Below are 14,230 nucleotides of genomic sequence, written 5' to 3' on the forward strand. Positions count from 1 at the left end.
ACCTACATGTATATCGTATACCCTATATCACACATCTGGACTATATCAGACCCTTAGTCATACATAATATACACATCATATACTGCATATCATTCCCTAAACCTACATATATATATATGGCATACCATATATCACACCCCTAGACCTATATGGCATACCTTATATCACACCCCTAGACCTATATGGCATACCATATATCACACTCCTAGACCTATATGGCATACCATATATAACACCCTTAGACCTACCGGGTATATGGCATACCCTATATCACACTCCTAGACCTATATGGCATACCCTATATCACACTCCTAGACCTATATGGCATACCATATATCACACCCCTAGGCCTATATGGCATACCATATATCACACCCCTAGACCTATATGGCATACCTTATATCACACCCCTAGACCTATATGACATACCATATATCACACTCCTAGACCTATATGGCATACCATATATCACATCTCTAGACCTACATAGCATACCCTATATCACACCCCTAGACCTATATGGCATACCATATACCACAACCTTAGACCTACCGAGTATATGGCATACCATATATCGCATGCCTAGACCTATATGGCATACCATATATCACACCCCTAGACCTATATTGCATACCCTATATCACATCTCTAGACCTATATTGTATACCTTATATCACACCCTACACAGAACACACTTGAAGTATAATTAAAATACATGTTTTGATGTACATGACGTGCCAAAATCTGTATCTGATGGGTTATCAATCCTCGACCTATATCACCCTGCGACCAATAGCCTTAAGTGGTTTGACAGAGGAGTCTTGTGTTGATACCGCATGTGATACAGATTTTGGCATGTGATATTCAGTATGAAATGTACATGTGTATTGATTATCAATATGGTTCTTTTTTAGTGCATTGTCAAGATATACATTTAGAATGCAGATCTTAAAGTTAGATACAGGATTTTCATGACACACGAAGAACACAGTCAATTAGGTTAGAAATTCTATGTCCATGAAAGTGGATTGAAAATATGACGGATATCAAGGCACCCAAAAGTAGACCTTTCCTAAGAACTGATTTTCAGGGACATTCATACGTGTACAATGTATTAGGTAAGTGAAGGTATACATAAGTTTGTTCATATACTTCCAATGTACACAATGATTTAAAATTTTCAGAACTGGTGGTAGGTCCACTGTAAACATTGCTAGTGTAGAACAGTTATCATATGTCTTAGCAAAATTCGCAGTTTACATTTGTATGTCTGTGAACAGGAAATTTATACTGAAAACTTCAAAAATACGTGTGCATGTACTCACTAGCATATGCAGTACAGTATTGATTAAAGATTTCATACATGAAATCATGATATTTGTAATACATGTATAAAACCCTGTGCAGGTCCGGGTGTCAAAAGAATAGGCCTGCAGCAGCGCTAAGCTTGTCGTAAAAGGCGACTAAATAGTGCTCAGAAACCTAGCCGGGGGTTAGGCGCTCTGCCCACAGAGCAATTGGGATGTGTGCCCCAGGTGGTGGAATGGAGTACCCCTGGCATGTTACATGCTGGGGTTGTCAGGCTATAATACGGAAAACCTGACCGCAAACCATAGTGGTGCACCGTGTTGGGAAAGATGCCACGTTCCTCGCACCTTAAAGAACCCTGCTGTGGTATTCGATAGGAGTAGGAACCTTTGCGCTCTGCCCACAGGAGGCTCAATTGCCCGACCTTACCCATCCCCCCTTTTTTCTAGTGGCAATCAAAATTTGTCGACTCTATTATCCTTGTGACCCATCCTTTTTTTATCATTTCATGTTCATTTTATCATCCATTTCATGTTCATTGTCTGAATATAGCTGAAATATTGCTGCTCGGACGTTAAACCCCAACAAACAAACAAACATACATGTATAATAATACATGTATCAAATTTGTTATTTACTTTACAGTGTGACATTAATTGCTCATAAATAAATAAACATACAGGGGTGGATCTAGATATTTTGAAATGGGGGGTCCAGACATCATTATAAATCATCAGGTAACTAGAAACCATACATGGGAGAAGCCCTAAAGCAATATCATTAGTAAACTTTCCAGTTTCTGTATTTAGAAGTTTTGTCTAGTACATGAAATGGCTTTAATTTATTGTTTTAAACTCACCATTTCAAACCACTTTAATGATCTTCCTGGTTATGAGGGGATGTTGTTTTAACAATGACCACCTGTCAGTCAGGTGAAAAGTAACCTATTGTACTCCTATTTATGTTACCTGTTATTAACAGTTATTGAAACACAGATGTGCTTATGAAGTACACTGTACTACATTTTTGTAAAGTTTGTTATGATTTATTTAAGATAAATTTGAATTATTCTAGAGAAAGAAGTGTTTATTTTTCTTAATTAAGACAGCTGATAGAGGTATTTTAAGAATAACATTTCAGAACACTAAAATATAATATATATTTATTGTATTAACTTTTTATAATGTAGGACAGAAATTATAATGCTACAGAAATACTGTTTGCAAAATTTCAATCAACCAGTACTGACTAGGTGGCTTAAAAGCCAGTAAAAACCTGCGACAATGATAACCACCAAACCTCTATTTTTGCCTTATTTTGCACACAATTATATGTACATGTAAGAATATTTCTCATTAAGAGGAGGTTTCCGTACTTCCGTATGATGTGGCTAAAATACATGTATATTTTCATGCATTTACATATTGCAACATATTGCAATTATAAAAGGCATTGTGCCCCGTGCAGGTCCGGGTGTTAAAAGAATAGGCCCGCAGCAGCGCTAAGCTTGTCGTAAACGGCGACTAAATAGTGCTCAGAACTCTAGCCGGGGGCTAAGGCGCTCTGCCACAGAGCAACTGGGATGTGTGCCCCAGGTGGTAACACGGCAGGTACCCCTGCTGTGTTACATGCTGGGGTTGTCGGGCTATAATACGGAAAACCTGACCGCAAACCATAGTGGTGCACCGTGTTGGGAAAGATGCCACGTTCCTCGCACGTTTAAGAACCATACTGTGGTATTCTCCCGGAGTAGGAACCATAGGGCTCCGCCACAGGAGGCTAAATTGCCCGACCCTACTCACCTCTCCCTATTTCCAGTGGCAATCAAAATTTGTCGACCCCATTGTCCTTGTGTCCTTTTTCATATCATCATCGTTTCATGTTCATTTTATCATCAATTTCATGTTCATCGTCTGAATATAGCTGAAATATTGCTGCTCGGACGTTAAACCCCAATAAACAAACAAATAAACATAAAAGACATTGTTATCATTTTTTTCCGTGATTTCTTTTCAGTGGTAATCCCTATTATAGTTTTACTAGATGTAGCAAGAGGAAAGCAAAAGCAAAATGAACTATTTTTGTGCTGTAACACTATTTAGGCATGAAACAAAGTTCATGATTCTCAAGTGCTGGTACAAGTCAACATCTCTTAATAAAAACTACAAATTTGAAGTCTGATTTCGTAGCACTTATTTGTTGGCAAAACATAAGAGTTACTTGTATTTTAATATAATACATATCGGTGAAACAATCATGCAGAAAAAAATGAAAGTAATGCACATACATTATTGAAGGCAGACAGGTATAAAACACTCTGCTTAAGCGCAATAATGATTCATCATAAAAGTGGTACTCATGGGGTATGGGTTCACTAGTAACCTTTTTGTTTTGGAAAGTAGAAAAGATGGATTTATATTCTAAGTGCATTTGTTAAAAAGAAAGACAAAATATTTCCTGTATTCTCTACATCTTTTTATCCTTGACTTTCCATCTTGATTGGAGTCTTAAATTGCTAAAATACATGTATGTGAGGTACACCAAAAATTTTTTTAGTTTAAAGATTTTTAAACTGCATAATAGTTTTGATAACAAGAGTTTGTATCCTTGTTTGAATTGAAAAAATCATAGAGAAAGATAATTGTTTATTGTAAAAAAGTTTTGACATTTTCAACTCATGGCCTAATCTATACAACAATGACAAGGACAAGCTTTAGTTAATTCTGTTTGAAAACTAACAATATTGACATATTTATTCATTTAATCTATTACAAATTACTGTCAAAGAGAATACAAAGAAGAAGTTTTTTTGCTCATTTCTCCCTTTAGATTAGGTCCTTGGTCAATGTAGCTCCCCTAGTCCACAGGATTTATTTCTACTTCATGCATCTCTAACCCGAAATTTCAAAGTGTGGATTTTTTCTTACTTTGATAATTCATATAATATTGATAGTCCGTGATTCACAGTGGAAATCATATTTTTGAAGAAATGCTGGTTTAGGTGTAAAGTGTCAAGAAATTTGAGGACATAAATGTACACAGCCAGAAATACCAAAAATAATAAAAGAAAAGAAAATCCGTAAATGCATTAAACAAGCAGTATTGATATGCATTTAATTTCATTAAAACAGATGGTTCTCTTTAAAAGTTTTTTTGGTTTTTTTTTGCCCCGTGCAGGTCCGGGTGTTAAAAGAATAGGCCTGCAGCAGTGGTTACTTGTCGTAAAAGGCGACTAAATACTGCTCAGAAACCTAGCCGGGGGCTAGGCGCTCTGACCACAGAGCAACTGGGATGTGTGCCCCAGGTGGTGGAATGGGGTACCCCTGGTGTGTTACATGCTGGGGTTGTCAGGCTATAATACAGAAAACCTGACCACAAACCATAGTGGTGCACCGTGTTGGGGAAGATGCCACGTTCCTCGCACATTAAAGAACCCAACTGTGGTATTCTCCCGGAGTAGGAACCATATGGCTCCACCACAGGAGGCTAAATTGCCCGACCCTACCCACCTCTTCCTATTTCTAGTGGCAATCAAAATTTGTCGACCCAATTGTCCTTGTGTCCCATCCCTTTTTCATTTCATCATCATTTCATGTTCATTGTATCATCAATTTCATGTTCATTATCTGAATATAGCTGAAATATTGCTGCTCAGACGTTAAACCCCAACAAACAAACAAACAAAATTAGCTTGCAATTTGGTTACATGAATATTTATGAGGTCTTCCTTGACTCTGTGCCTCAGCACTTTGATTCCTTATGTATTTTTTTTGTAATTTTCATTTTGGCTAAAAACCACTAATTCCACTTCCCATAGGCTTCTATGCTAATTTCACAATATTCAATGGCTTCTCTGGACTTTACCTTAACTTTAACCTGCAGAGGACTATATATCAGCATGATTCTACATATGTTAGCTCACAATCCTCAGAATGGCATGTGGGGTTAGCAGACTTGCAGTGCAGTACTGGTCACCGGAAGTGAAGTGTCTATAAATAGCATGGGAAATCCCAGTGTTTTCACAAGATAGGGGTATATTTAGAAATCATTATGGAGATTAGGCTTCACATCACAAGAAGCAAAATGCACCTATTAAATGTACAGAAATGTTTTTCCTTTCAGAAACTGTTTACATTTTTTAAATAAGATGAGAACTTTTTTCACAGCACCATGAGGAACAGGGGTAATTTCTGCGTAGGACTATTTTTGCGTACATTCCAAATGCTCATTGGTTGAATTGGTGGTCTGTAACCTTTTCTATAAGTATTTTTTTAATGAAATTTACATATTAATTTGAAATACTAGTTTCATTATTTATTCATTTAGAGTTTTAGTGAAATTATTTTTATCATTTTAGAAACTTGTCACTCGGTAAAATGTCTTTTAATTCAAACATGATTCACTGAAATGTATACTGTGGATTCCTGTCAATACCATATCCTATTTGCTTGAAAAAAAATGTAAATAACAGAAATTGTAATTTCAAGAGAAAATACCTTATATTTTCATGGTTTAAGTGAGGTATATTCTTGGCTTGATCCTATTTCGCCTTAGGTGTAAAATTTGGTACATAAAATTATTGTCATTTCACCTTAGTAAGATTTGGAGTGAACTAAGGCTACATAGTAACTTGTGTAAAGATGTAATTAAGTGCTTCTTTGTGTTTTTATAGCAATTAAACCTTATATATGCATGTATATTAATATCTTTGTATTGTTTGTTGGTTATTTCATTTAATTTGATTTTGTGAATGATGAAGTGTAAGCAAGTTAACTTTCAGTTACCTGATGTTTAGCTTATTTCATTAAATTATCAATTATTTATGCTCTGAAATAAGTAATGTCATTTTATTGATATTGAAATTTGCAATAAAAAAATATGAAGATTACATGCTTGTAATAAGTACTTTGTTAATAACTTAATCAATTTGATACAGATCTAAGCATATATACTTATTGAATTTATTTTAAAAACATTATATTTCATTTTTTAACTAAATTTTTGTCTCCAACGATGTGTAGCAAGGGGACATTGGAATGCAGGGCATCCGCTTTTTCCACACTTTTTTTGGTAATTGCTTTTACCAAATAAGTTTGGCTTTGGTATGTGGCCTTATTATGAAGAATTACTGATTAAGGTTGACTTTGGTTACATTTGAATGGTTTTTACAGAAGTTATAGACCTTTGACTTAGAAATCTCAGCAAATTTACAGTTTTCTGCACTTTTTTTTTGTAATGCTTTTACCAATTGATTTTATATTTTGTATGTAGTCTTACTATGAGAGGTTACAGATTGAAATCAACTTTGGTTACGGTTGATTGATTTTTATGGAAGTTATGGCCCTTGGACTTAGTAAATTTCAGTGAATTTACAGTTTTCCACACTTTTTTTCTGTAATGCTTTTACCAATTGATTTTATATTTTGTATGTAGTCTTACAATGAGAAGTTACAGATTAAAATTAACTTTGGTTACGGTTGATTGATTTTTATGGAAGTTCTGGCCCTTGGACGTAGTAAATTTCAGTGAATTTACAGTTTTCCACACTTTTTTCTGTAATGCTTTTACCAGTTGATTTTATATTTTGTATGTAGTCTTACTGTTAGAAGTTACAGATTAAGTATGACTTTGGTTAGAGTTGAATGATGTTTACGGAAGTTACGACCCTTGGACTTTGAAAATTTCAGTGAATATACAGTTTTCCACATTTTTTGTAATGCTTTTACCAATTGATTTATATTTTGTATGTAGTCTTACTATATGAAGTTATAGATTAAGTTTGACTTTTGTTACATTTGAATGATTTTTATAGAAGTTAAGACCTTGGACCTAGAAAATTTCAGTGAATTTAAAGTTTTCCTCACTTTTTTTTTTATTCTGGGGGACATTGGAACGCTGTTCTTTTATTGTTTTTTTCTCTTTTTTTCATTAGTCCCTGAATTGTATCTGTATTAATACATGAAAAATTAATTATATTTTTTAATAGTATCTTTTCAAAATGATTTTTTTATCAAGAAAAATCATAACTTGAAAAATATTCAAACATTTTAAGTTTTATAGCTTAAAAAGAATAAAAAGTTGATCAAATTGATTTTATAATTAATTGTTTCATCGTAACAACATCTCATTAATTTACAGTATTGTTTTTACAAAAGAAAAATAGGAAAAAATTCCATTTTGCCTTAGTACTTTTTTTAGCTGACCTGGCCATAGGCCATGTGAGCTATTGCCATCATTTGGCGTCCGTCCTTGATGTCATCACTGTCTGTTGTCGTTAACAATTTCTTCAAACATCTTCTTCTCTGAAACTACTGAATGGATTTAGATGAAACTTAAGGTGGTTGTTTCATAGAGTATCGTGAACAAAAGGAATGTTTGGATTTTTTATCTGTTCAAAAACATGGCCGCCGTTACTAAAAATAGAACATTGAGATCAGACAGCAGATTTTTGCATATATCTCCAAAACAGTTAGGTTTAACCAAATTCTGAAATGGATAAAAGTATTCAGCATGATGAGATCTATCTGTGGTCAAATTGTGGTGAAAATCTGTTGACCCATGTTGGAGTTATTGTCCTTTTTGGATGTTTTTTGCCGTTTATCATGTTATTACTTTAAAAAAATCTTCTCCTCAGAAACTACTCTGCAGAATTCAATGAAAGATGTCATTTTTTTATAGGGTATCCTTAACAAAATAATTGTTTGGATTTTTTAACTTGTTAAAAAACATGGCTGTCATTACTGAAAATAGAACATTGGGGAAGACAGCAGATTTTTGCATATATCCCCAAATCGGTTAGGTTTAACCAAATTCTGACAGGTAAAAGTATTCAGCATGGTGAGATCTATCTGTGGTTATATTTTGGTGAAAATCTGTTGACCCATGTTGGAGTTATTGCCCTTTTTGAATGTTTTTTGCTGTTTTTGATGTTATTACACTGTACTTTAAAAAATCTTCTCCTCTGTTCTACAAAATTCAATGAAAGTTGACATTTTGATCAGTAAAAAAACATGGCTGCCATTTCTAAAAATAGAACAATGGGGTCAGACAGCAGATTTAGCCAATAGCTTTCAGTTGCTGAAATGATCCTTATTGTAAGGTATACAAATGTCTCCAATGAATCAAATGGAGTCAAAATTGTTGGACAACTCCTTGTTAGAGTTATTACCCTTGAAAGGCAAAAATTAAACCAGGAGAGTGATTCAGGCTCCTGGGAGACTCTTGTTACCTTTTTTACCTGTAATTCACACGTTAGGCGAAATGGAAACACACCATTTTCTTTCCTCATTCCTAAATAGATTCCTCCTTTAGTGTGTAGTCAAAAGAAAGAGAAAATATTATTTTAGAATCAGATTTCTTAAGAAAACTGACGAATTTCACTAATTATGTACTGTTTTTCCCATTTAGATACATTTTTTGGTCGATTTTGGAATATATTTATGCAATTAAGAAGAATTTTCTCATTTTTGGCCAAATGTTATGCAAAAAAGAGGATTGTTTTACATGGAAATGTTTTTGTTCTTTGAGTTTGTATGCAATTACTAAGTTTTATTCACTTAATGGAAAAAATGAGGAGTAATGCATCTACCATATGAAGGAAATGGGATAGTGAATGTTTCAAAGAGACATGTTTACTATCTTACAATGGCACATGGCCACATACTCATTGTATTTTATACTTTTTTTTTTAATGTAGAGTCATATTTTTCCTCCAGGCACATTTTACCATCTCTCAGCATATATTTCAATCTTCCAGGCATATGATATTGTCTCCAGGCATGTCCAGGTGTATTTTAGTAGGACCTAAATAAAGTATTACCTGAAGTTCTTAAAAACCCATTATTTAGCTGGTACCCTGCCGTGGACCTGACAAGTTTATATACCATTTTGATTAGATTCAACACAAAACCCTTAATTGATTTGACCATGAGTTTTTGGTTTCAGTTGGGCAACTAATGTAACAAAACAGTATGAAACATTCAATAAAATTAACAACAGTACCAGCCAGATTGAACCTTGGACACCTTGACACTACAAGCCCATGCTGTACCAACAGAGTCTCAGCTTAGTAGCTAAATGACATCATCAGTAGTGTAGCTTAATATGAAGTAGGCATTGCCTATAAGCAAGCACCATAAGTTTCACTATAATTGAAATTTCATTTTTACCCTCACAAGCAGCTCCAGCAATATCCCTTTTTTTAAGTTTTATAATTTGTAAATTTCTGGAACAATATCAGTTCCCCAAGGCAGGAATATTTTACACATATAACAATGTTACCATATATTTCACATTTCAGAACTCCTGCATTTTTTAACTTAAGCAATAAGATTGAAGTATTTTTATCGCTCCCGTAATTTTCCACTGAAAAAAAAATTGTGTTTTTCGTTTCAACTTTTGATTTTCATGCAATCTTAAGTGAAGCACAGTGTGAGTTAATATTGGTTTTATTAATTTCTTGATTTATATGATAGGTTTTCTGTGTGTGGTTTTAATTATTTCTTTGTTTACCAATGTGTGTTTAATTACTAGTTCATCCCCCCTTTGCTTTATTTAAGTTTAAGTTTAGTTTTAGTTATGTTTTTAATGGTTGTTTGAATGGCTAAATAATAAAAAGAAAATTAACAATTAACAATTAAAAAAGTGTGGAACTCACTTAATGCCATAATCAGTCAAATATTCTATTTTTATACTTTTGGAATTAAGGATATGTGTCCTTAATAAAACCCAATAAAACCCAATAAAACCCTTGGAGATTTCAAGAACTTGAACTTACAGAAACTTTAAAAAGCTTAATTATTTCAATTAAACCAACAAACGTTAACCATTATTTCTTGTCAATTAAATTTTTATTAATGCTTTGACTTTGTACTGTTTTTATTTGCAGATCACAATAAATCATACAGATACAGATCTCATGTTCTACAGTGACATGGAAGACACAAAACAAACAGATAGATTCAGTTTGAGAAGGAAAATATTTGTTGGAAATATCAGCTACAGGGTTTGTATATACAGTTAATTGTATGTAGTTATACATGTAGTCTAATAAATAACTTTTTAGCTCACCTGGCTGAAGGCCATGTGAGTTATTGCCATCACTTGGCATCTGTCATCGTCCAGTAACAATTATTCATAATCGTCTCCTCTGAAACTACTGAGCAGAATTATATGAAACTTTGCACAGTTGTTCCTTGGTGTATCTTGCACAAAAGTTGTGTGTAGATTTTTGATCCATAAAAAACATGGCTGCCATTACTAAAAATAGAACATAGGGGTCAGACAGTAGTTTTTTGCACATATCTCCAAAACCATTAGGTAAAATATTCAACAAGATGAGATCTATCTGTGGTCAAAATTTCATTTTAATCTGTCAAGCCATTTAGGAGTTACTGCCCTTTTTTTGCTATTTTAATGTTATTTCTTTCAAAACTCTTCTCCTCTGACACTACTTGACCAATGAATGTTCCTTGGAGTATGTTGCACAAACTTAGGTTTAAATTTTTTATCTGTTGAAAAACGTGGCTTCCGTGACTAAAAATAGAACATAGGGGTCAGATTGTAGTTTTTCACACATAACTCCAAAATTGTGAGGTTAAGCCTAATTTTGACATGGGTAAAAGTGTTCAGCAAGATGAGATCTATCTGTGGTCAAATTTTCATTTTAATCTGTTCAGCCATTTTGGAGTTATTGCACTTTTTTTCTACTTTTTTTTTCTTGCTGTTTTTTTGTCATTTCTTTCAAAAATCTTCTCCTCTGACACTACTTGACTAATTGGAACCAAACTTGGTCTGAATGTTCCTTGGGGTATCTTGCACAAAAGCTTTGTTTAAATATTTGATCTGTCAAAAAACATGGCAGCCATTATTGAAAATAGAACTTATGGGATCAGACTGTAGTTTTACAATTATATATCGCCAAAACTGTTTAGCCTAATTCTGACATAGGGTAAAAGCATGATGAGGTCTATCTGTGGTCGAATTTTCATCTTTATATGTCAAGCCATGTAATGATCCTTATGAAAAGTCCTACCAAAGTCTTCTTGAGTCAAAATTGTTAGACTACTTCTTGTTAAATTTATTGCCATTGAAAGACAAAATTTAATCAGGTGAGTGATTAAGTGGGAGCCTCTTGTTTAACATGATTCTTCTGTATTATTGATTGTTTTTCCAAAGCACATCTAAATTCCATTGTATTGACTTTGTAGTAAATGCCAACATTGGAGGCATATATGCTATTTTCATTACAAGAACTTTGATACATTCTTATGCAGTAATTTAAATCTCTTCTATCATGTATTTAAATGTAATCTAATGAAAAGCAGCTTTTATGATATTCTACCTTATATACTCTTTAGATTAATTAGATGGATGACATGTATTACCAACACCTTAATGGGAAAATAGAAGATTTAATTCATTATGAACTCAGATCAAACATATTTTACTTATGATTAGTGGGTTTGATGCAGTGCAATATTAAGATAGCTTATGGTAGCTTTAGAACAGAAAAAAAATGGAAATACTCGTGGATGTCTGTGTTTTAAACTAGATAATATTGATCTGCACATACCAATTAATTTCTAATTAATTTTAACAATGAATATTACAATAAAGCAATCTTTTTGAAAGAGTTGCAAATATCTCTGAAGCCATTAGAACTGAACTAATTTTGACAGGATAAAAGTGTTCAACAAGATGAAATTTATCCACAGCAAAATTTTCATAAAATTCTCTCGACCTGTGTTGGAGTCATTGCTGATTTTGAATGATTTATTTTCTATTTTTTGTGTTATTATTTCTGAAATCTTTTTCCTGAAAACTATTTATTGAACAGATTTTTACCAAACTTTGCAGATATATTCCTTAGAGTATTAAATATGCAGAGAACTGATGTGAAGATTTTTTTTATCTATAACATGGCTATCATTACTAAAAATGTATAGTAAGGGTCAATAACAGTATTTTTGCAAATTTTTCAAAAACTTTTGGTTTACACAAATTTTGACTGAAGTAACAGTATTAGTGTTCAGCATGATGTGATCTAACTATTGCATTGCATTTCTGAAAATTTGTTGACCATTGTTGGACTCTTTTTGTGTGGCCCAGATGGTTCAACAGGTAGCAGGGATGATGTAACTTACCTAGGGACCTCTTTAATTGATCCAAACAATGCGACTAATGATTCCAAATTCACCAGATGAGTGATTCAGGCTGTTTAGAGCCTTCAATTAAAGGTAACATGGCACTGCTAATCCTTGTGATTAGATGTGTGGAAAAAACGTGGATTTCATCATTTTGTTTGATAATAAGATGGTCTGGTTGCCATAATAATACTGATTTCTGTATGTACATGTTTAGTGCTTTTTGTATTTTACATAGGTTACTCAGAAGTGGTTGACAAAGTTCTTTTCAAAGTTTGGTGATGTAGAATACTGCTACATAGTGAAGGATCATATTCTCAAAAGACCAAGAGGGTATGTTGTTATTAAAGTTAAGATAGTGAGCAAACAAATTTATAAACACTGTTTTTTATTCAGTACATTTGTACTTATGACGCAATATTCATGTTCATGTTATAATTTGCTAGCTATCCATAGGAGATGAATAGTGGTAGGATATTGATATCAAATGCAGGGCTACGAAATGAACTGTTACATACATTTGTATGCCAGGAAAAGGATAGAGTATACATTTTTAATATTAGGCAGGTGTACAGTTTTGTATCAACTAGGATTTATTTTTCTTTTTTATTTAAAAAAAACTTAAAGATGTGAACAGTTAAACATTTTGTTTTGTTATAGATATAAAACTAGTAAAGATCCTTACTGAGTGTTACTGGTTAACAGACAGAAATCAGCTTCTCCCTGCGTCTAAGGTCAAAGGCTAAATTTGATTACCATTATGAGGACTTAGTCCTCTATAAATGCACCTTTGGACCTGTCATGATGGATCCAGATTTTTCAAAGTCTGAAGCAATGTTTTTCCTGTTTTTACATTTCTTTGTCATTTTTTTATGCTCCACAACGATAAGTTGGGGGGCATATTGTTTTACCCCTGTCCGTCCGTAATTCTGTCAGTCTGTAATTCCATCCATCTGTAGTGCCGTCCGTAATTCTGTCCGTCCCATAAGTTTTCCGCACATTTTTTGAAAATCCTTGAAGATATTGAACTGATTTTTTGTATGTGAGTCTTTCATGTTAGTTACAGATTGAGTTAAAGTTTTGTTCCGCTACGCTGAGTTTTACCAAAATAATGGGCCCTGGACTAACAAAATTCCATGGGAATAACAGTTTTCCGCACTTTTTTTGTAAAACCTTGAAGATATTGAACTGATTTTTTGTATGTGAGTGTCATGATTAGTTACAGAATGAGTAAAAGTTTCGTTCTGCTACCCTGAGTTTTACCAAAAATATGGGCCCTGGACTTTAAAAATTTCATGGAAATAACAGTTTTCCACACTTTTTATGTAAACCAAAAGAATGCAATCCAGGGACAAAGACCAGACTTGGAAAACAGACATACACAACAAAGAACATAAAGTGACTAAAATCATACATACAAAGTAACAAAAGCAAATGTGCAACTCAGACTGCACTAAAAACTGGGAGCATGGACCAGGTGCACTGGTAGGGTAAGCGTCCTCTGCTTTTCTAGAAACACCTGCCGAGTTCCTCATAAAAGTCAAGTCCGGATAGACAAACTGATTTTTTGTATGTGAGTCTGTCATGATTAGTTACAGAATGAGTTTAAGTTTCGTTCCGCTACACTGAGTTTTACCAAATATATGGGCCCTGGACTTAAAAAATTTCATGGAAATAACCGTTTTCCACACTTTTTTTGTAAACCCTTGAAGATATTGAACTGCATTTTGGTATGTGAGTCTGTCATGATTAGTTACAAATTGAGTATGTTTCATTCT

At 33.6% G+C, this 14,230-nt stretch overlaps 1 protein-coding gene across 10 annotated transcripts in view; it reads left to right on the forward strand.

The window, feature by feature from the left end:
- LOC148606889 (putative RNA-binding protein EEED8.10) overlaps positions 1–14,230 on the forward strand; it is a 52,723-nt gene that overhangs the window by 13,132 nt on the left and 25,361 nt on the right. For 5 of the 10 annotated variants that reach the window (XR_015915441.1, XM_088546676.1, XM_088546682.1 and 2 more), the window contains 2 exons: positions 10,196–10,312; positions 12,691–12,785. Coding sequence is in view for 8 of the 10 variants with exons in the window: in XM_088546676.1 (XP_088402802.1) it covers positions 10,226–10,312; positions 12,691–12,785 (182 nt within the window). In the remaining 2 variants the exon portion in view is untranslated. Of the gene's footprint in view, positions 1–914; positions 1,119–9,252; positions 9,417–10,195; positions 10,313–12,690; positions 12,786–13,112; positions 13,194–14,230 lie in introns of all 10 variants that reach the window. The other 5 variants (XM_088546678.1, XM_088546679.1, XM_088546677.1 and 2 more) reach the window with 3 other exon arrangements.

Source organism: Perna viridis, chromosome 9 (assembly GCF_037379345.1).
Source record: "Perna viridis isolate PV_CMFRI_1.1 ecotype Kerala chromosome 9, ASM3737934v1, whole genome shotgun sequence".
In the NCBI taxonomy this organism is placed as follows: Eukaryota; Metazoa; Mollusca; class Bivalvia; order Mytilida; family Mytilidae; genus Perna; species Perna viridis.